The 24,753-nt window shown below is 38.5% G+C and overlaps 1 protein-coding gene across 3 annotated transcripts in view; it reads right to left on the bottom strand.

Annotated features, from left to right (window-relative positions):
- The window catches only part of FAM81A (family with sequence similarity 81 member A), a 57,975-nt gene that overhangs the window by 14,284 nt on the left and 18,938 nt on the right, over window positions 1-24,753 (bottom strand). For all 3 annotated transcript variants that reach the window (XM_079125930.1, XM_079125932.1, XM_079125931.1), the window contains 3 exons: window positions 24,316-24,589; window positions 12,008-12,126; window positions 144-273 (listed from right to left, as the gene is read on the bottom strand). In XM_079125930.1, the coding sequence (XP_078982056.1) occupies window positions 144-273; window positions 12,008-12,126; window positions 24,316-24,589 (523 nt within the window). The remainder of the gene's footprint in view (window positions 1-143; window positions 274-12,007; window positions 12,127-24,315; window positions 24,590-24,753) is intronic.

The following is a 24,753-nucleotide window of genomic DNA, read 5'->3' as shown; positions in this document are numbered from 1 at the left end:
AGAGTAGAGAAAAGACATGCTTATTTGCATAAACCTAAGCTGGGGGTCCCAGCTGGTTTCTCCTAAAAAAATAATCAACACCACGTTATTCTTAGCCAAGAACAAATCACCTGCTTCTAAAAGCTACCTGAAACAGGTCATACCTGTCCTTCTGCATCTTTGATTTTCGTTTCCAAGATCAGTTTGGCAGCTTGTTGTTCTTTGTTTAAGTGCTGGAGCCCCTCATAGGTTGTTTTATGCTCTGCAGAGAGTCTGGCTATGCTGGCATCACATCTGCCCAGGCAAACAACAAAGCAACTTCTTATTAAAATATAAAAACACACGTAAAAGCTTCCTTGTGTACTATGAAATGCAAGGCCCTGCTCAAAGAAACTGCACTATAAATCATGCTTTTTAACAGAAGTTCAAGTGGACTCAGAAATCTGCCCTCAATTATGTATCATGACTGAGAGAATTATTCCAAGAATGCAAGTTTGGTTCAATAACAGAAAAGCAGTTAGTTGAATATACCGTATCAATAGAATAAAGGGCAAATACCACATGATCATCTCAATAGGTAGAGAAAAAACATTTGATGAAATTCAACACTCTTCATGATATAAGCAATCAACAAACTAGAAATAGAAAGAACTGTCTTCAACCTGACAAAAAGAAAATACAAAATATCCACACAGAGCCAGGCCCAGTGGTGCATGCCTCTAATTTCAGTGATTTGGGAAGCTAAGGCAGGAGGATTGCCAAGTTCAAGGCTAGACTCAATAACTTAGTGAGGCCCTGGGTGATTTAGTGAGACCTTGTCTCAAAAAGGGTTGGGAATGTAGCTCCATGGTAAAGTGCCCCGGGTTCAATACATAGTACTAAAAAACAAACAAACAAACATACAACAACTAAAAAAAAAAAAAAAAAAAAAAAAAAAAAAAAAACCAAGCATCATCTTTAATGGTAAGAAACTGGATGTTTTCCCCTAAGATCAGGAACAAGACAAGGATGTCTGCTCTCACCACTTCTATTCCACAGCTTATTGAGGGTTCTGTTGAACATGATTAGACAAGAAAATGAAATAAGTCACCCAAGATGGAAAGTAAGAGGTAAAACTATCTATATGCAGATGCCATGACATTGTATGTAGAAAATCCTAAGAATTCCACTGAAAATTATTGGAAGTAATAAATGAGTTCATCAAGATTGCAGGATAAAAGACCAAAATACAAAAAATCAATGGTACTTCTATACAGTAGCAATGAAAATTAAATTAAGAAAACAAAATAGGGGCTGGGGTTGTAGCTAAGTGGTAGAGTGCATGCCTAGCATGCATGAGGCACTGGGTTCAAATCTCATCACCACATACAAAGATAATAAATTTTAGAAAAGGTCCATCAACAACTAAAAAAAATATTTTAAAAAAGAAAACAAAAAATTCTTAGGAATAAGTTTATGGAAGTATGAAATTTATACTCTGAAAACCATATTATTGAAAGATATTAAAGATAACCTAAACAAATGAAGTGACACCCACATTCATAAATCTAAGACAATACTTACAGAATCATGATATTCTCCAAATTGATCTATAGATTCAGTACAGTCCCGATCAACATTATAAGTTACCTTCTTTGCAGAAATTGACAAGCTGGTCCTAAATTTCATATGGAAATATAAGGGACTCAGAAGTACCAAAAGAATCTTGAAAAAGAACAAAATTGGGCAGAGGAAGGCAGCCCAGCTCAGGCAGTAGCTGTAAATTGAGGGGAACCTCTAGGAGGGAACTGACCAGCGACCTCCCCACCGGGTGAGTCTTCCCTGCCAGGTGAGGTTTCCCCACAAGGAAACCTCAGGCCCAAACAGGCCTTGCCTCAGCCCGCAGCCTAGTTCCCCTTTGGATGACCATTGGTCAACAAGTGGAGGCACCTCTGCCCACTAGCAGGGAATATACCCCACCTGAAGGCCACCACTCCTAGAGAGGCAGCTTCCTTGTGGAGCACCGCATTATCAACTTCCTCCAAGACTTCAGCCTACTGAAGGCTAAGAGGGGATATATATAGAAATCTTCAGGGACATTGTAAGTCAATAGAGGAAATCTGCAATATCTCAGCGGTCCACTGATAACTGAACAATATGAGAAAACAAGGAAAGAAAATGCTGCAAACAAATCTAGATGTTACATCAATAAAACTCAATGACAGCATGGCAGAAGAAATGACAGAAAAGGAGTTCAGAATGTACATAATTAAAATGATCAGGGAAGCAAATGATGAGATGAAAGAGCAAATTCAGGCATTGAATGATCGCACTAATCGACAGTTAAAAGAGCAAATACAGGAAGCAAAAGATCATTTCAATAAAGAGTTAGAGACATTGAAAAAAAACCAAACAGAAATCCTTGACATGAAGGAAACAATAAACCAAATTAAGAACTTCATAGGAAGCATATCCAGTAGGATAGAACACCTGGAAGACAGAACCTCAGACATTGAAGACAAAATATTTAACCTTGAAAACAAAGTTGAACAAACAGAGAAGATGGTAAGAAATCATGAACAGAATCTACAAGAACTATGGGATATCATGAAAAGGCCAAATTTAAGAATTATTGGGATTGAGGAAGGCCTAGAGAAACAAGCCAAAGGAATGAACAATTTATTCAATGAAATAATATCAGAAAATTTCCCAAATCTGAAGAATGAAATGGAAAATCAAGTTCAAGAGGCTTATAGGACTCCAAATACATAAAATTACAACAGACCCACACCAAGGCACATTATAATGAAAATACCTAACATACAAAATAAAGACAGAATTTTAAAGGCTGTGAGAGAAAAGAACCAAATTACATTCAGGGGGAAACCAATACGGATATCAGCAGATTTTTCAATCCAGACCCTAAAAGCTAGAAGGGCCTGGAACAACATTTTTCAAGCCCTGAAAGAAAATGGATGCCAACCAAGAATCTTATACCCAACAAAACTTACCTTCAAATTTGACGATGAAATAAAATCCTCCCATGATAAACAAAAGCTAAAAGAATTTACAAAAAGAAAGCCAGCATTACAGAACATTCTCAGCAAAATATTCCATGAGGAAGAGATGAAAAACAAAGAAGCAAATCAGCAAAGGGAGGAATTATCCTAAAGGAATTGTCAAATAAAGGAGGAAACAAGTTGTGTCAAAGAAATAAATAAATAAAATTTTAAAAATGAACCAAATGACCAGGAAACCAAATCATATCTCAATAATAACCCTGAATGTTAATGGCCTGAATTCATCAATCAAAAGACATAGACTGGCAGATTGGATTAAAAAGAAAGATCCAACAATATGTTGCCTACAAGAGACTCACCTCATAGAAAAAGATACCCATAGACTAAAGGTGAAAGGATGGGGAAAAACATACCATGCACATGGACTCAGCAAAAAAGCTGGAGTATCCATCCTCATTTCCGATAATGTGGACTTCAAGCCAAAGTTAGTCAGAAGGGATAAAGAAGGTCATTTCATACTGCTTAAGGGAAGCATAAATCAGCAAGATATAACAATCATAAACATCTATGCCCCAAACAGTGGCTCATCCATGTATGTCAAACAAATCCTTCTCAATTTCAGAAACCAAATAGACCATAACACAATAATACTAGGTGATTTTAACATGCCTCTCTCACCACTGGACAGATCTTCCAGACAAAAATTGAACAAAGAAAGCATAGATCTCAATAACACAATCAATAATTTAGACTTAACAGACATTTATAGAATATACCATCCAACCAAGAGGGAATACACTTTCTTCTCAGCAGCACATGGATCCTTCTCTAAAATAGACCATATATTATGCCACAAAGCTAATGTTAGCAAATACAAGAAGATAGAGACACTAGCATGTATTCTATCAGATCATAATGGATTGAAGTTAGAAATAAATGAAAGAGTAAAACACAGAAACTATTCCAACATCTGGAGATTAAACAATATGCTATTATATATGATGAATGGATAACAGAAGATATTAGGAAGGAAATTAAAAAATTCTTAGAGGTAAATGAGAACAAAGAAACATCATATCAAAATCTCTGGGACACTATGAAAGCAGTACTTAGAGGGAAATTTATTTCATGGAGCGTATTTAATAAAAGAAGTAAAACTCAACAAATAAACGACCTAACACTACAGCTCAAAGCCCTAGAAAAAGAAGAACAGACCAGCACCAAAAGTAGTAGAAGACAGGAAATAGTTAAACTCAGAGCTGAAATCAATGAAATTGAAACAAAAGAAACAATTCAAAAAATTGACAAAATAAATAGTTGGTTCTTCGAAAAAATAAACAAAATTGATAAACCTTTAGCCACACTAACAAAGAGAAGACGAGAGAAAACCCAAATCACTAAAATTCGGAATGAACAAGGAAATATCACAACAGACACGATTGAAATACAAAACATAATTAGAAGCTATTTTGAAAATCTATACTCCAACAAAATAGAAAATTTCGAAGACATCAACAGGTTTCTAGAGACATATGAATTGCCTAAACTGAACGAGGAGGACATACACAATTTAAATAGACCAATTTCAAGTACTGAAATAGAAGAAGTCATCAAAAGCCTACCAACAAAGAAAAGTCCGGGACCAGATGGGTTCTCAGCCGAGTTCTACAAAACCTTTAAAGAAGAGCTCATTCCAATACTTCTCAAAGTATTCCATAAAATAGAAGAGGAGGGAACCCTCCCAGACTCATTCTATGAAGCCAATATCACACTGATACCTAAACCAGACAGAGACTCATCAAGGAAAGAAAATTTCAGACCAATATCTTTAATGAACATTGACGCAAAAATTGTCAACAAAATTTTAGCAAATCGCATACAAAAACATATTAAAAAGATAGTGCACCATGATCAAGTAGGTTTCATCCCAGGGATGCAAGGTTGGTTCAACATCAGGAAATCAATAAACGTAATTCACCATATCAATAGACTTAAAGTCAAGAATCACATGATTATTTCAATAGATGCAGAAAAAGCATTTGATAAAATACAGCACCCCTTCATGCTCAAAACACTAGAAAAAATAGGGATAGTGGGAACATTCCTTAACATTGTAAAGGCCATTTATGCTAAGCCCATGGCTAATATCATTCTAAATGGTGAAAAACTGAAAGCATTCCCCCTAAAAACTGGAACAAGGCAGGGATGCCCTCTTTCACCACTTCTATTCAACATCGTTCTTGAGACTCTGGCCAGAGCAATTAGACAAACCAAAGAAATTAAAGGGATACGAATTGGAAAAGAAGAACTCAAACTATCCCTGTTCGCTGATGACATGATTATATATTTAGAGGAACCTGGAAATTCCACCAGAAAACTCTTAGAACTCATAAGTGAATTCAGTAAAGTAGCAGGTTACAAGATCAATGCCCATAAATCCAACGCATTTTTATACATAAGTGATGAATCTTCAGAAAGAGAAATTAGGAAAACTACCCCATTCACAATAGCCTCAAAAAAAATAAAATACTTGGGAATCAATCTCACAAAAGAGGTGAAGACCTCTACAATGAGAACTATACAACACTAAAGAAAGAAATTAAAGAACACCTTAGAAGATGGAAAGATCTTCCATGTTCTTGGATAGGAAGAATTAATATTGTCAAAATGGCCATACTACCTAAAGTGCTATATAAATTCAATGCAATTCCAATTAAAATCCCAATGACGTACCTTACAGAAATAGAGCAAGCAATTATGAAATTCATCTGGAAGAATAAGAAACCCAGAATAGCTAAAGCAATCCTTAGCAGGAAGAGTGAAACAGGGGGTATTGCAATACCAGATCTTCAACTCTACTACAAAGCAATAGTAACAAAAACGGCATGGTATTGGTACCAAAATAGAAAGGTAGATCAATGGTACAGAATAGAGGACATGGACACAAACCCAAATAAATACAGTTTTCTCATACTAGACAAAGGGGCCAAAAATATGCAATGGAGAAAAGATAGCCTCTTCAACAAATGGTGCTGGGAGAATTGGAAATCCATATGCAACAGAATGAAACTAAACCCATATCTCTCACCATGCATGAAACTAAACTCAAAATGGATTAAGGACCTCGGAATCAGACCAGACACCCTGCATCTTATAGAAGAAAAAGTAGGTCCACATCTTCAACATGTCGGCTTAGGACCAGACTTCCTCAACAGGACTCCCATAGCACAAGAAATAAAAGCTAGAATCAACCACTGGGATAGATTCAAACTAAAAAGCTTTCTCTCAGCAAAGGAAACTATCAGCAATGTGAAGAAAGATCCTACAGAGTGGGAGAATATCTTTGCCAATCATACTTCAGATAGAGCACTAATCTCCAGAATCTATAAAGAACTCAAAAAACTCTACTCCAAGAATTCAAATAATCCAGTCGACCAATGGGCTAAGGAAATGAATAGACACTTCACAGAAGAAGATCTACAAGCAATCAACAAACATATGGAAAAATGTTCAACATCTCTAGTAATTAGAGAAATGCAAATCAAAACCACCCTAAGATTCCATCTCACCCCTATTAGAATGGCGATTATCAAGAATACAAGCAACAACAGGTGTTGGCGAGGATGTGGGGAGGAAGGTACACTCATACATTGTTGGTGGGGCTGCAAATTAGTGCAGCCACTCTGGAAAGCAGTGTGGAGATTCCTTAGAAAACTTGGAATGGACCCTCCATTTGACCCAGCTATCCCACTCCTTGGCCTATACCCAAAGGACTTAAAATCAGCATACTACAGAGATACAGCCACATCAATGTTCATAGCTGCTCAATTCACAATAGCCAGACTGTGGAACCAACCTAGATGCCCTTCAATTGATGAGTGGATAAAGAAACTGTGGTATATATATACAATGGAATATTACTCGGCCATAAAGAATGATAAAATTATGGCAGTTGCAGGCAAATGGATGAAATTGGAGAATGTCATGCTAAGTGAGATAAGCCAATCTCAAAAAGCCAAAGGATGAATGATATCGCTAATAAGTGGATGATGACACATAATGCGGGGGAGGGAAGGGTTAGTGTTAGGGTTAGAGTTAGGGTTAGGGAGTGGGGCAAGTATGGAGGAAGGAAGCACTGTATAGAGGGAAAAGAGGGGTGGGAGGGGTGGGGGGAAGGGAAAAATAACAGAATGAATCAAACAACATTGTTCTATGTAAATTTATGATTACACAAATGGTATGCCTTTACACCATGTACAAACAGAGAAACAACATGTATCCCATTTGTTTACAATAAAAATAAATTTAAAAAAAGCAGTGACCCAAAGATTAAAGGGATATAATCCCAGTGATTTGGGAGGTTGAGGCAAGAGGATGGCAAGCTTGAGATCAGCCTCAGCTATTAAGCAAGATCCTAAGCTTAGTTAAAAAAAAAAGAACAAAATTGGAGGACTTACATTTCTGGATTTCAAGACTTACCACAAAGCTACAGTAATCAAGGAAGTGTGGTACTGGCATAAGAACAGATTAATAGATCAATGGAATAGAATTGAGAGTCTTAAATTAACCTATATATCTGTGGCCAAATGGGTTTCAGGTAGGATTATAAACCAATTCAATGGAGAAAAGAACAGACTTTTCAACAAATGATTCTGGAAGAACTAAATATCCACAAGCAAAAGACTGGATTTGGAACCTTACTCCACACCATATATAAAAAGTTAAGTCAAAATGAATCAAAGTCTCAAATCTAAGAGCTGAAACTATAAATTATAGAAAAAAAATAAGTATAAATCTTCATGACCTGGTTTAGGCAATGGTCTCTAAAATATGAAACCAAAAACATACAACGAAAGAAAAAAATAAATAAGTTAGATGTAATCAAGATAAACTTTTTGGGTGCACTTCAAAGGACACAATCAAGAAAGTGATGTAATCCCAGCTACTCAGGCAGGAGGACTGTAAGTTCAAGGGCAGCCTCAGCAACTTAGCAAGACACTGTTTCAAAAATAAAAAAGGGCTAGGGATGTGGCTCAGTGGTAGAACACAAATGGGTGGTTCAATACCCAGTACCAAAAATAGAAAAAAGAGGGCTGGGGATATAGCTCAGTTGGTATAGCTCCCAAGCATAAGGCCCTGGGTTCAATCCCCAGCACCACAGAAAAAAAAAAAAAAAAAGAAAAAAGAAAAAGAAAGTGAGAAGATGATTCTTAGGAAAAAAAATGAAATCAGATATGATAAGGGAATTGTAGCTAGACTATAAAGAACTCCTACAACTCAATAATAAAAAGACAATCCAATTTAAAAATTAGCAAGAAACCTGGAAAAACATTTCTTCAAAGAAGATATACAAATAATCAATATGAAATACAAATAACCAATATGCATATTAAATCATGTTCAACATCATTGGTCATTAAGGGAATGCAAATCAAAACCACAATGAGATATTACTTTAAACCCAATGGGATGTCTATAATCAAAAAGACAGTTAAGTGTTAGGATGTGGAGAAATCTGAACCTTCATGCACTGCTGGTACCAATGTAAAATGGTGCAGCCACTTTGGAAAATGGTTTAGCTACTTTATTCCTCAAAAGGTCTAATTTAGTTACCATAGTACTCAACGATGTCTCTCTAGTTACATATCCAAAAGAAATGAAAACAATCTCATAAAAACTTGTATACAAATGTTCACAGCAACATTCTTCATAACAGTCAAAAAGTAGAAACAATCTAAACATTCAACTGATGAGCAGATAAACAAAACATTCAGGCTCAGGATATGGCTCAATAGTAGAGCACTTGCCTGGCATGTGTGAGGCCTGGGGTTCAATCCCTAGCACAGTGAAAGAAAGAAAGGAAAGGAAAGAAAGAAAGAAAAAACATGAAATACAAATGGAACATCACTTGATCATAAAAAGGAATGAAGTACTCATATATGCTACAGTATGGATGAACCCTGAAAATACATGCTTAGCCTAACAAGGAAGTTTCAAAGGACCACATATGGTATGATTCCATTCATGTGATATGTCAGAAGAAACAGAAAGTGTTTGGTGGTTGCCATGGGCTAGGGGGTGAAGCAAGAGGAATGGAGGGATGGGTGGGTGTTGGGGGAAAGATGGGGAATGATAGGTAATGGGTGTGGGGTTTCTTTTTGAATGATACAAATATTACAAAATAAATTATGATAGTTACCCAGCTCTGTAAATATACTAAAAACCAGGCACCTGTAACCCTAGCTACTCAGGAAGGTAAGACAGGAGGATCACCAGTTTGAGGCCAGCCTGGGCAATTTAGCAAGACCCCCTGCCTCAAAAAAAAAGAAAGAAAGAAACCTACTGAATCGTATATTTTAAACAGGTAATTTCTATGGTGAGTGGATTCTATCTCACTAAAGCTCCTCATAAAGAGCAAGAGAGAAGAGAGAGAGAAAAGGTCATCATGCATCTCTGCTGTGCCATTCCTGAGGGACTCCTCGTATTATCCTATTCCAATTCCTACTAAGCACCTAGGAGGGGACTCAGGCCTCTGCCTCAGCACACAGGTATTTTTCCTATAAAGCTCTCTGACCATGCCAACCAACCTCACAGAGGAAAGTGGAAGAGGCCACTGAACCTTGGAAAAGTGAAGACAACATACCAGATAATGGTTCAAATGTTCTGGTAAGAACTGGAAAGCTGAACTCCTGGAGCTCTGCTTTAAGGAGAAATGGGAAAATCTCTGACCAAGTCCTGTTTAGGATGTGTTCTGTTCACTGGGATGAATGTGTCCCTCACCTCTAAGGAGCACTTGCCTGTACCCTTCTGAGTTTGATCTAACAAAGAAAAATCAGGACCTGTTTGCTATTCATTATACCACCAATGTATCCATAAAACTATAAAATTAAATAATATCACAGCCAGGTGTGGTGGTGTACATCTGTAATCCCAGCTACTCCAGAGGCTGAGGCAGGAGGATCATAAGTTCAAGGTTAGCCTGAGCAACTTAGCAAAACCCTGTTTCAAAATAAAATTTCAAAAGGGCAAGGGATGTAGCTCAGTGGTAGAGTATCCCTGGGCTCAATCCCTAGCATAGGGAGGAAAAAAAGAATATCACTAATAAATTTCATACCACTTTAATACAATTACATAATAAATGCAAGAAAGTCAAAGCTTTGCCAAAGAACTTTTATTTCCCATGAATTCATTTCAACAATCAAACTCTCATTAGCATTCCAAGGGAAAGACAAATATAGCCACAAAACAAAGCAAAAATATCTGGTGCTCATAACAAATGTTTTTGACAATTTTAGAAGTATTTTTGTTACAGGGAAGGAACAAGTTGGGTAGAGAAATTGATAGGAAACTGAAGAAAAAGGTAAGATTTCTAAAAGTGTTTCCAAATAATTTCTCCACTTGGGTGTTAAATCTAGTATCATGAGGAAAATTTCAACTTTCACTATTGCCCCAGAGGTGATAGCTACCATTCGCATAAGCTCACTCCACCCCATGCTGTGCCCAAGGCCTCTTACATACATTACTTTACTTAACCTTCAAGAACCTGCAACCAGAGGGGCCAGGAAGACCTTCAGGGCTCTCCTGAAGTCCCTGCTCCACCCTGTTGTTCTCAAGTCCTTCCAACTCCTTGCCATTCTCAGAGGTAGCATAGACCTGGGGTTTCTTTTAAGCCATTCAACAAGTAAAGGATTTAAGGCTTTTTCAGTCCCATTAACAGTGATTTTTCTAGATTATTTGCTCATCCAAACAAACATTTGTTGAGATCTACTGCTTTCCAGAGATTGTTCCAGGAACTGGGCTACAGAAGTAAAAGATATGGAACCCCACTCCAAGATGGTGATCACAAGAGTGAGTAGGACAACAGAGACTGGGTGGAATGGTACATGCATCCAGGAGAGCCTGGTAGAGTTGGGGGTGTCAGGAGAGCCTCCCAGAGGAGTGACATCTGAGCAGAAGCAGAAGTCCAAGAAGTTAGAAAAGAAGGAGGACAGACATGCTAGATACAAGGACAGCATGTGCAAAGGCACAGCAGAAAGCGCTCTAGGGTGGAGCTCGTGAAGAGGTCAGCAGGCTGTCCATCACCAAGTCTCATACTAAGGAGATGGGAGTTCATCCTGATAAGGACAGAAAGCCACAGGAGAGTGGTCAACAAGTCCTTCATTCAATTCATGCATTCTCCTCTGCCACTAAACTGATCTCAATACTCCCAAGAGGCCCTGAACCTTGGGGGGGTCCCTACTCTTTCTTCCACCCCACTTGCAGATCACCCTCATCGTCACTGCAGGCTGATAGGACACATCCATTCACTCTGAAGCTCCTGTGTAGATGCATGTACTTGGCTCTTGATAGCAGCAGAGGGCAGAAGAGGCCCATAAATAATTTGGACAACTATATCCCAGCTAGATAAAAATAATCCTAGATACAGTCCTGTGCAGTTCTTCTCAAACACTGACATGCACGTGAATCCAGGGATCTTGTTAAGATGCAGATTCCAATTCAGTAGTTGTGGGGTGGACCCCAGATTGTCCATTGCTGACAAGGTCCTAGGTGATACTGATGCTACTGGTTCACGGAGCACATGTCACACAGAGAGAGCGGCACTTTTCACATTATCTTAGAGGAAGGACCTCTTTTTAAAATTTCTAGTCTATCAAAAACCAATACTTTCAGAAAATAAAAACAAATTATAAGAAAAATTAAAAATTTAAAAAGGCATACAAAATGTTAGTCCCAACATTGTATTATTTTTGTTAAAATGAACATGTTACCTTACCAAATGCCACAGGTCAGCGGAGGGAACTCTCTGCTCATTTCTTTCCATGAAGACCATGCTGATTTCAGAAACACAAGAAATCATGGCATGCTCACAACCAGACTTGATTTGGACCACTAATTTTATGGGCAAAGCAGGGAGGGAATGTGTAAAGAAATGCAAGGAATTTGGGGCTTCATGAATATATTGCTCACTAAAGTGGAGTTTATGAAACACAGCTTTTGATGAGCACAGACCTCAACACTTGAACACCCACCTTGCCACTCTTCCTCGGAGATCACCCAAACCAGAAAGCTGACGCATCTCCAGGGTCTTTAAGGCAGAATTAGTTCCATAGCTAATGTTGTCCCTGGCACGGATCTGTTCCTGAAGTACCTGGGGAACACAAAGACCACTGAAGGTCATTTGTAAATTTATATGCAGTCACAAAAGCATTGTATATTTGGGGAAAAAATAAAAATGTTTAACAACTTATTATTATTATTATTATTATTTTATAAGAAGCTTCTTTTTAGTAGTCATGTGGTAAAAAGAGGTAGCTGAGGAGTAAACCAGGAGGCTTAGGAAGAAAGCGAGAGACCTTAGGGACCACTCTGGGTGTGTCCTTTAATTCACCAATAACAACTAAGTTCCTTTATTTTAATTTTTTTTAAATAATGAAGGCATTTTAAGTACAGTATTTGCTGTGCCCAGAGGTCGAGTGTGAAGTAGGTTTGTTTCTTTTTTGTGTGTTTGTTGTGGTAGTTGTTTTCTTTTTTATTGTTTTAATTTCAGTTTTGGATTCCTCTTTGACATAAGGATATCTGGATATTTAAGGATTTCTGAATATTTAAGGATTACTTACAATTGCAGTCAACATAGTGAGGCCCTATCTCAAAAAAAAAAAAAATTAGAATTGCACATCTTCCTTTTCAAGCAGTGAAGTTTTTGTGGTCATTTTTATCATTAAATTCACATTACATGGGTTTATGATACATATAGTCTAATTTTGGAATATGTTAAGGTTTGATTTGTGGCACATGATTGAGTTTTTTAATGTTCCATAGACATGCAAAAGTACATATTTTTTACTTGAGGAACATAAGGTTTGAATTTGTCTATTATGCGTTTGTTGATTTCATTATTCATTTCCCCTAGATCTTATTTATTTTTATCTACTTCATCTCTTCATCTGTGAAAGAGGAATTATGAATTCTCCCACTGCACAATATTTTCATCAAGTTCTCCATTTAGCTGCCATTTTATTTGGTACATATTTAGATAAAAGCGTTTATTACCATCCTGTAATAACCTTCTTTAGTACCTTTAACATTAAGTTTCCTCTTGCCTGATATTACTATTATGTTTCAGAAATAACGAGGCAAACTGTAACTTTGTGTTAGCTGCTTGGTTTGATTGTGCACCAGGCACTGTTCTAAGTGTATCAGGTGTATTAACTGAATCCTCACAAAGTCCCAAGAAGAGAGTACTATCACTATCCCCATGTCACAGAGAGAGAAATCTCTAGGCAACTTGCTTAAGTCCACGCAGACACCAAGTGGCTGGGCTGGGATCCAAACCCAGGGAGTCTGGCTCCATACAGTGACACCACACTGCTTTGGTTGTTTGCATTCTCATCTCGCTGTATGTATTCGATGTCGGTCACTGTGTTGTTCTTTCTCCTTTTCCTTATTTAGACTTGCATCCATGCTTTCATCTTGCCTGTTAATGGGGAATATTCCAGACATTGCTATTCCATGAGTGGTTATCTTCCCTTTCCCACGTTCGCACTGCACACACGTCTATTCCAGGCTCAGCTCCTGCATGGCTGTCCTCATATGAACACTCAGCACATCTGCATGGCTACCTCCATCACTCTTCAAACCCAGAAATCTTATTTAGAAGAAATTTACTTTGTTCCCTTTCTGCCCTGTCCCCTACTCCCATCAGGCTTTCCTAAAATATCTTAATACTCTTGATTGGGCTATCATTAGATTTTGCTTGCAGAATCTCTCTAGTGTTTTGATTTTTTTTTTTTTTCTTTTTTTAATGCTTTCATTACATAGTCCCAGGCATTTATCAATATGTATTTGCCCAAAATTATATAGATCTTTCTTTAAGGATCACAGATCTTCTGTGTGCTTTTCATCTGCTCCTACCTCAGGGTCTCTGCTCATGTTCACTGTATTCAAGTCCTTTCTCTAGCATTCCTTTTATCAGGGACTTGAGGAAAGACTCTGGATCCATGCCATGGGGATTCCCATCCTCCCCCACCCTGAAGGTAGGTGATCTGTGAATGGGTTACAGAACTCTTGAGCTAAGGGCCTTTCCTCCGGGTGACTTTGAGGCTGCCAGAGTGTCCAATGCTTCTTCCTCTATAAGTATCTTGGGTCCTGGTACCTAGAAGTAAGTACTTCATCATTGGAGTTCAGGAATTTTCCCAGAACATACCTGATTCCTGATTGTAGGTCTTTTTAAAATTCAATTCTACCTGCACCTCAGTAAGCATTTCAACCTATAGTCTCCGATTTTTCTTCAACTTGGATAAAATTCTTCTATGTAACTAATACTTCTTTGTCATCTGTATATTTTTCTCCTTTTGGAACCCCTGTCATTCACAATCTGATATCCTATATCTGTCCACCAAGGTCTCTCCCTTTTCCCTTCTGGTTCCTCTCTCTTTACATTTGGCTCTGATGTCTCATGGAATTCTTCCACTTTGTCTTGTGGACAACTAATTGCTTCCAATTCATCTGCTCACTTTTAAAAATTTGAGTTTAAGAAAGAAATTTTATGTTGCCCTTGGGTCTCCTAAATGTGTGATGGTTTTTTATTCATGGTCCACCTCTTTGTTTCCATTGTTTTAGGGGCCGTTCTTATTCTTCCTCCCTCCAGCTGCTGGGGGTGGGGGGGTGCCTAGGGTGTGATGTGACTTCCCTTTCCCTGCTCACTGGAGTGCCTTAAGTAGGTGTTCCTGAGTGTAGGAGGAGCTTTGGTCTGGAGGTGCAGCCTGTGAAGGCATGGGGGCAGGCTCCAGGTGAGGCACCAGGAGAAGGGCTCTCTGCATCCTGCCCCAGCTGAGAGGCAGTGGGGACACAGACCACCTCCACAGCCCCTCCTGGCCTCCAAGGGCAGGAGACTGGCTCAAATCTATAGAGTGAGGCCATAAGATGGACCCTTCCTCCACAGACTCCTGGCCATGGGTTCCACACCCTGGATCCATGGCTTTCCCAAGCTGGGTCCCTGATGGGTCCCCAGGGCCTCCAGTCTATCTAGTACAGCCATTTTCAGGAAGGTGGCACTAGGATTGGGAACACGGTAGAGGCAGGCACTAAACCACCACCTTCCCTTTCCTGAGGATATAGGCTTGGGTATCTACTTGCAGCTGTTCATTTCTAGAAATCTGATGGTTTCTGATATACTGACAATTTGTGGTCCCATTTGCAAATGAATAGGGAAGACCAATTCAAGACAATGCAATTATGCTTACAGAAATTATTTTTGTGAATCCTTTCCTCAACTATTTTATCTTTTCTTCTCCCTCTCTCTTTCTCTCTCTCTCTCTCTCTCTCTCTCTCTCTCTCTCTCTCTCTCTCTCTCTCTCTCTCTCTGTCTCTCTCTCTCTGGCATAATGCACACACAGAAAAGTGTATTTAATGTACATTTTTTAGGATTTTCAAACTTCCTAGCAAAAAGTAGAAATTAGGAATGGGGGTGTTGTGTGTTTTCCTTATTGGAAATCTCACAGGGGTCACTTTGGATGGAGTAACAATGACAATAAAGAAATAGTTCACTGAAAGGAAGCTGGAATTGTCAGATCTATCTGTTTTTTCTGTAGTTTCCAACTTTTTTCTGAATGAATTTGCTCTATGAAGAATACAAACTAGTTACAATCACCTGTGAATGACAAAACATTAGTCATCTGAACATATTCCTGCAAGAACACTTCAGATCTGACTAATCAGGTCCTGGCACTCTCCCACTGAATGGAAGGCTGGTAAGCACTCTCTCTTTCTTAATGGGAAGTAACACCTATTAGTTAACAGTTAATAGAAGTAACACTTACGCTTTCTGTATGGAATGCTTCACACCTTTATTATAAAGCATAAGACTAGTCCTTCTCAAAGGCCTTTGGGGTGTATAAATATCATCAGGTGGCTTATTCCACATGCAAAGTCCCAGGCCCCACCCACAAAAAAAACAAAGGTAAGGAATGGACCCAGGAGTCCAGCTATTCAGGGTCATGAACCATTCCTGGAGATAGCAGCATTGCATTAGACTAATGGAAACAGCAAAGGTTAGATATAGTCATACTTCATTTGGGTTGATTTTCAATCACTAAGCAAAGAAAATGGAAAGTGGTTTCATAAAAGAGAAGCTAAAAATAATTAAACAACATATTTTTTTTTTAAAGATTCAACCTTTCTAGTAAGCAAAGAGTCAGGAAATAAGATCATACCATTATCATGTACCACTCAGTGCAGGATGTAGATGGTGGAGGCGGCTGTGCATGTGTGGGAGTAGGGGCTATATGGGAACTCTCTGTACTTTCTGCTCAGCTCTTGCAAACCTAAAACTGCTCAAAAAAAAAGATCAAGTCTAATTTTTATTTTTATTTACTTATTTTTTTTTTATTTTATAGGCTTATTTTAAATAAGTAAATAAGTAGGTTGGGAAACAAGCCCAGGGCTTTGTGCACACAGAACATGTGCTATTACTCAGCTACATCCCCAGCCCAAAGTGTATTTTTTAAAAAATCAAAATATCATATCATCTTTACTTGTAGAAGAAGCATATATTTTTAGGTCAGGCAGTGGCACATGCCTATAATATATTTTTAGGTCATGCAGTGGCACATGCCTGTAATTCAAGGGATTTGGAGAGGCTGAGGCAGGAAGATTGCAAGTTCCAGGCCAACCTGGGCAACTTAGTGAGGCCCTGTCTCAAAATTAAAAAATTAAAAGGGCTGGGGGCATAGCTTAGTGGTAGAGCACATTAGGGTCAATTCCCAGTATCGCAGAGGAAGAGAAAAAAAAGGGGTAGGAAATAGTTTTAACTTTAATACTAAAAAAGTGTATCAAAAATCAAAAAGGCACAGTTGGGCCCTTCCTAAAACAACTTTTCGGGAGAGTGATGCAGCAAAATACACTCAAAATGTTCATGACTTTTGATTCAGTGACTCTAGTTCTTAGAATTAATCTTAAAGGAAATATTAAGAAAAATAACAAAAATGTTCTCATAGTGTGACACACACAAAGTCTTTCACAAGAAGCATCGTTATACAAGCACTAGGAGGTTCATGGAGGGCTTTTTAAAACAAGGCAAAATGTGTACAATCTAATGTTAAGCAAAAAGAAAGGGCACAAAATAATCACACAGCATGATTCCAGCTGTGTGCTAAAATCCTCATAAAGTACTAGAACGTTAAGGTTTTGTTTATCTCCAGTGGGATTATGGGTGATTCCTCTTTTGTGTATTTCCCACAATTAACATACATTACTTTATAACCAGAAAAAGAAATGTATTTTTTTTAATGCTTAGAATAAGAAAAAATAGACGACTTATCTTTCAGAGTTCTTATGTAGGTGAATAAGATATTGTATTAGAAGTACTCTGAAGAACACAGAAAAGAATTCTATCTGAGCTTAACACAATATTCATATTACTGAAAACAGAAGGCATTGCAGAGCTTACTATTTAACAGAATTTGAAAATGAAGTCTTAGAAAAACAATCCTGTAAAATCAGTAATGTGCCCTAATTTGTCATTTTGGAGAAATTTATTATCATGATGCATTTACTTTAAAAAGGTTATCCTTAAGTAAGTCATCAATTCTCCATTACTGTCAGTTCAAGAAACGTTTTTGCCTGCCTACTACATGCAGAGCACAAGGTATAACTTCAGGGAGCTCATTTGCAGCAGAGAAGCCTACAGGGTAGGTGAATGCATGGCCAAGTCTATCCAGTAAACATGAGTCACACACACACAGAGAAGAGGCCAGCCACCTTAGAACAAGGACATTCTGCCATTTTTTATGTTTTCTAAGTTATGGCCTATCATTGCAATTCCCTTCCCAAAGACAGCATGGAACAGGGACTCCTGTGTCAGGCTAGCAGGCTCTATAAGGCTATCTATACAAAGGTGGGGACAACCCATACCCTGGGACTTCCAAGCCACCCAAACAGGCTAGCACTACCTAGGAACAACCAGGAAAGAAAGAGTTCTCCATGTTTCTCCTTCTCCAACTCTTCCTAGATTAATAAGGATTTGGAAATCAATGTATAACTCCATTATCACTAGAGAAAGGCCCACCTGCTCAAGGCAGAGCCTTGCAAGGTAGGTGCTCCCTACCTGGCTCCCCATCTCCACACTGGGGCTTGCAACTCCCCCGAGTTCCAGCCTCTCTATCAAATGGCCTTCTTGGCATTTACTTCCACTTGGGTATTCAGTGGATCCCTAAAAGATGCCAAGTCCCAAATAGACTCCAACGTCAGGAAGTCCTGCCATCTCTACCTCCAAAATAAGTCCAGAATCCACCCACTTGTCTCCACATCTAGTGACTCTCCTAATTCAAGCTGCCATCACATGTTCCCTGGAACTTCTGCAGGAGACACAACCCAACTCCCTGCTTCTGTTCTTGCTCCCACACGACCCCTTCTTCTCACAGTAGCCAGAGTACTCTTTCTCGAAACATTAATTAGTCTGAAAGTTCCACAAGGGTTTTTATCTGTTTTGTTTACTAATGTGTTGCCAGCACCAGGTGTGTGAATTAATTATTTAAAGTCCTTGGCTTAAAACTTAATAGCGAAGTCAGGTGCAATGACATGTGCCTGTAATCCCAGCTACTTGGAAAGCTAAGGCAGAAGAATCATGGTTTCAAAGCCAGCCTGGGCCACTTAGAAAGACCCCTATTAGAAAGAAGGAAGGAAGGAAACTAAATAACAGCTTCCCATATCCAAACCCCAAACTTCTTAAGAGACTTCAAGGCTTCTGACTGGTCCTTTCCCTCCATTCATGATACTCCAGTCCCTTGGTCCTCCCTGCTCAAGTATACCAAGTTCCTTCCTGCCTATGGCCTTCCTTCCCTCTGGAATGGTCTCCCCATTGTCTCTTCTACCTTTGCCAGCCTGGCCCCTTTGCCAGTCTCAGTTTACGTCACCTTCCATCCTCTCTAAATAGCCCACAATCACTCGCCATCATGTTATCTTATCAGACCATTGACATGGACTGATATTACCTTGGTTACTTGAGTTTTTACTGCCTGTACACCTACTAGAATGTGGAGCAGGGCTAAGGGTAGTGACCCTGTATGCCTGGGTAAGTACTGTAACCCCTGTCACTCTCACAGTACCTGGCTCACCCTGGGTAACTGAGGAATTTAGCAATTAATTTAATGCCATGTTATGGGATCTGGTCTTCCAAGTTGAAGGCTCAGAAACTATTCTAGCTTGTACCATAGGTGACCACACCCTCAAAGATAAACTCAGACAAGCTAAGATGTACTAGAGATGAGGCAGACACCAAAACACCAATTTATTTACAGTGAAAAACCTCTGTCGATAGAACTGAATGAATATTCAAATTCCACTCAATTTGTTGTCTTCTTTCCCTTGACTCAAGTCAAGTCTAATGGGTGGAGTTAAAATAAAATGAATTTGGATGATAACTGAAATCACTAAAATCCCTCTATTCAATTCAATGGGACCAGATCACTCAGCAGCATCCTTTCTAAACAGTCCTTTCAAAATTTCATTTTTAGGTACAATATATGAAATTCAGTAGCCAAAAATTCCTCCTCATTGTTAGTGCTGGATACACATTGAACCAAGACTCTCTGTAGTCCGACTACATGTTAACATCATTTTTATATCTCTATCTTGACATGTTAATAACATCCAATGCTGCACTCACCATGAGTTCAGAAAACTCTTTAGCAGTTCACTTGCAAAATATTAAACTACCAAACTGTATACAACCTATTCAGTTAGATAAAGACTTGATACAGTTTTCCATAACTCAACAAGATCAATGCCAGCATGTGAAGCCAGCAGGACACCATGAGGTCTGAGCACATGGAAACCAGGGGTAGGTCTACAGATTCTAACCATCAGGCCCCACTGCCTGGTTCCCCAAAGGCCAAAGATACAACTAAAGTGCTAAGAGGACACAGCGGAATACAAACTACTTTCCAAGCCATCAAGTTGGCATAGAAGGGAAAGCTTACCACCCAAAAAGGGACAACAGACTACTTACCAGAACTTGGCTTCTGGGGATGATGATGCTTACCCAGAGACAGTATGGATAATCCAGACATTTATAATTCAGAGTGACTACATTACCTCTTCTAAATTTATAATGGCAATGATAATTTGTGGCAAGTCTTGGAAGAATAAATAATTGATGACATACTCCAAACACAAGGCAAAATGCTAATGGAGACATGGGTGGGGAAGTATTAAAACAATAGATTCTTCCACCTGGCATTTATTAAGTACCTACTGTATACTAGTGTACAAAAGTCATTTGTTTTCATATTGGAGTCTGCACATGGAATATGGGCAAAGATTATGGAGTTCTAGAAGAACAAAAGACTCTGGAGCCTTTGATTGTGAAACATTGATTGAGCTCCTACTATGTGTTGAACACCATGGCACGCGCTAAAAATTGAAAAATTAAAACTCTGTTCTAGTTCTTGAAGATCATGCAGCCTAGTGGTTTGACAACATATTTTACACTTTTTTCTAGTATATAACTGTGTTGAGAGCCATGTGATAAAAAAAATCATAAAGACTTATCTAGGTATATTTACCAAGATGCAGATTTAACATCTCTCAAATTGACCAGCTCTGTCAAGAGCCTAGAGTGAGCTCTGCATATTGAGAATGGTTTTTGCTTTTTGCTTTAACTTTGTAACACAAAATCACCTGCAGGATTACTCTTACAAAATAAATGCCTAGTAAAATTTTACTGAGTGAACTGAAGAAACAAGTATAAGCCAGTAATAAAAATAGCAAAATGCCAGGCAATTTTCAGAAGAAATTCAGAATCTATAGACAAAAAAAATACACTTTTCACATCACTGAAATATAATTTAAAGCTGGTCATGGTGGCACATGCTCTGTGATTCCAGTTATTCAAGAGGTTGAGAGACTGTAGGATTGCAAGTTCAAGATCAGATTGGGCAACTTAGTGAAACCCTATTTCAAAATAAAAAATAAAAAGGGCTGGGAATGAAGATCAGTGTAGAACCCGTAGGTTCAATTCCCAGTACCACAGACACACACGCGCACGTACACACACACACGAATTAAAAACAATTGGAATATTGTTACATTTGTAGTTTTAAATATGCAACTATCATCTTTTGTATAATACCCACCCTCCCAATTTTATTATTACTTATAAACAAGGACTTCTTAAAATTTTTACCCTATATTATTATTATGGGCTAAATGTTTGTATCTACCCCTAAATGCATACACTGAAATCCCCACCACTGCAATGGTATTAGGAGGTGGGGATTTGGGGGACTTTGGGGAGTACTTAGGTAATAAGGGTGGAGCATTGAAGAATGGTATTAGTGCCCTTAAAAAAAAGAGACCCAAGGTCTTGCTTCCATTCTTGCCCTGTGAGGACACAAGAAAATAGTCATCTACGAACCAGGAAACAGGTTGGATCTTGGGGTTCCCAGTCTCTAAAACTGAAGCTATATGGTTCTGTTATTTAAGCCACACACACTAATTTGTCATGATTTCATTTTGATGAAGTTTGGCTACAATGTAGCAATTCTGATGTTTCATCAAGTATTCTAATTTTGGTTATGTTTGGGTAGACGTATTCAAAGTTCATAATATACACAAGTACATATAATTAGTGCTTCAGAGCAGTCTTACATTTCTAAACTTTCATGCTGTTACTTTAATATGATATACAGTTATTCCCAGTTATAAAAAAAGTAAACACTCGCATGCCCAAAGTAAATTTTTTGTCAAAATTAGATTTTACTCAATTTTCCCTCTCTACAACAGAAATCATATTTTTATTCGCAAAATTTGCATACTCTAAAAATAAATGGAAAAAAGTGCTGTCTGGGTGAGGCTGACATAATCAGTATATAAAATGTGTTTCAGATGTTGGAAAAATGGCAAAATTGCGATTACTTTAAAACTCACTGCGTTGTAAAGTGTTCAAAAATTGTCTTAAAGAAACATGTTTGGGGAGAAATAGTTAGCAAAAGCATAAAATGATTGATGACTTTGAATTCCTAGGTATGTTTGGTACTGAGCCCAGTTATCAAAGTCGTTCCAGTGAATGCTCATCAACAGAATGAGGCCAGGGAGAACTCAGTAAGGACTGTGCTGGAATTACCTAGTTTCATGAACAACTTCTCCCTGGAGGGTTAGAAATACTCAGAAAGCAGAGAATGGCTACAGTGGCCATCCTGTCACATATGAGAATTGGTTACATAAGATCAGCGTTCCAGAACAGCTTCCAAGAGGAAAAGAAGAAAAGGGAAAGGAAAACATTTTTGGAGTTTTTAATCCCCTGGGTTTAGTCTCAGCACTGACACTTGAGACTTCAGGTCACTTCACTGGGCCTATCCTGAAAGGATACACTTTGTAGAGATGACCTCAGAGTCCCCACTAGAAAATCTACAACTGCCTTCACTCTAAACTGGGTGTTTATTCACTAATAAGCATTTGCTATGATTTAAATTATGGTGTCCCTCCCAAATTCATATTCAGACTCAGTCCCCACTGTGGTAGCATTTTAAGAGGTAAGGATGCATGTAATCTCAGACTCAGGAGGTTGAGGCAGGAGGATTGCAAGTTCAAGGCCAGCCTAGGAAACTCAGCAAGACCATCTCAAAATGAAATTTTTAAAGGGCTGGGATATGCCATGCTTGAGACCCTGGGTTCAAGCCCCAGAACTGCAAAACACACACACACACACACACACACACACACACACACACACACACACACACTAGAACATCCATACATTGCTAGTGGGATTATAAAATAGACAGTCACCTTGGAAATTGTTGGGCTATGCTTTTAAAAGTTAAACATAAGTTCACTATAAGACCCGGCAATTCCACTCCTAATATTTACCCAAGAGAAATGAAGACTTTTCCACATCAAAGACTTGTACTTAAATATTCAGAGCAGCTTTACTGACAGTAATTGGAAACAATTCAAATGCCCATCAATTAATGGATAAACAGAAAGTGGTATATCTACACAATAGAATACTACTGAGACATCAAGAAGACATGACATGACACATGCGAGGACATAGGTGAACCTCAAAAAATTATGCTCAGTGCCAGGCACGGTGAAACATGCCTGTAATCCCAGTAGCTCAGGAGGCTGAGGCAGGAGGATTGTGAATTCAAAGCCAGCTTCAGCAAAAGTGAGGTGCTAAGCAACTCAGTGAGACCCTATTTCTAAAATAAAATACAAAATAGGGCTGGGGATGTGGCTCAGTGATCGAGTACACCTGAGTTCAATCCCTGGCACCCCCCAAAAAATTATGTCCACTGAAAGTAGGCAGATGCAAAAAACTTCATATTGTATAATTTCATTTATATGAAATGTCCAGAAAATATACATTTATAAATACAGTAAATGGATAAGCCCTGGGCTGGAATAGAATCAGGGCTTGTATGAATTTCAGTAGGTGATGGTAATGTCATAAAACAGAACTGTGTTGACAGTAGCATATTTCTGCAACTATACTAAAAGTTATCTAATTGTATACCTACAATGGGTGATTTTTTGTGGTTCTTAAATTATACTTCAATAAAGCTGTTTAATAACAACACAAATCTGGCAATAAGAAAAAAAAAGCACTTAATTTCAGGAAGCATAGTTCATATACAATCCCCATGAGAAGACACAAAGATTTTCCTTAATTTAGCCATATATATTTATTTCTATATTTAATAATTACATGTGAAGAATATTACCATTATGCAGCGATGGAAGTCCAGGCCCTAAATAATCTAAGATTTCTGAACTACGTTTTATGATCCCTGTGACTGCCCAAAAAATAGCAGTAAACTTTTAAATTCTACAAGTAGACAACATTGGCTTTTTTATGGGATCCATTTCAGAGCAAAATAGAGCAATAAAGGGGAGTCTGAGAAGCAATTCAAATACCTAAGCTCTCTGAATAATAAATTGCATAATATATAATCATTCTGGCCTAGAAACATCTAATCTGGAGCAGCAAAGGCTGACCTAGTAATTGATTTAATAGCTATCTTCAAAGATATGAAGGGTTTTACAAGGAAACTTTTTGACTAGTTCTCTCTCCCCATTGAAAGCCAAACAAAACAAAGTGATTTAATAAACAGCAAGGCAATTGCAGAATAAACACAAATAACACTGACAGAAACTGCTAGAATAAATTTAATTAGTATATTTGTGCTAGCTGTTTCCTTGGCGATCACTACAGACAAGAGGGACAGCTTAGGTCTGCATGCACACTGCCTGAGAAGTGGGAATTAGAGTGGGGTGACCTGATAAGGACCAATTCTGTGGGAAGAGACACAGCCCACATGACTTGCACACACCTTACCTCAATGTCCCGATTAAGTTGCTTCACTATGGCAGTTATGTTTCTGATGTGCTCCTCCAAGAAAAGCCTGGCCAGGCGGTCGCCACCCCCTTTGTTTTGCATTTTCTGCAAACTACTGACAATATCATCTTTAATTCGGAAAGCATGCTCCACCAGGGCAGCGGTGGTTTTCTCATGACAGAGGATCCTGTCTTCCAGCTGCTCCACGAGGCTGACCGAGGAGTAGGGAGCCATGGTCAGGGACTGGCTGTGTCGCGGCATGGTTCTCACTCGTCTGCAGAAGGAAACCACAGGATGAGGGTGGCTCGTTAGGAAGAAATAATTCTTAAAGCAGATTCAAGACTTCACAGAGAAAGAAATACAAATTTTTACCCCTATAAGATTAACAGGGTTTGAGGCAAAGTTTCTGCCCCAGAGTTTCCTCCATGAACCAGGCAG

Source organism: Sciurus vulgaris, assembly GCF_902686455.1.
Source record: "Sciurus vulgaris genome assembly, chromosome: 2".
NCBI classification, from domain to species: domain Eukaryota; kingdom Metazoa; phylum Chordata; class Mammalia; order Rodentia; family Sciuridae; genus Sciurus; species Sciurus vulgaris.
Note: the sequence above shows the minus strand (reverse complement) of the source record. Positions and strands in the feature narration are given on the sequence as shown.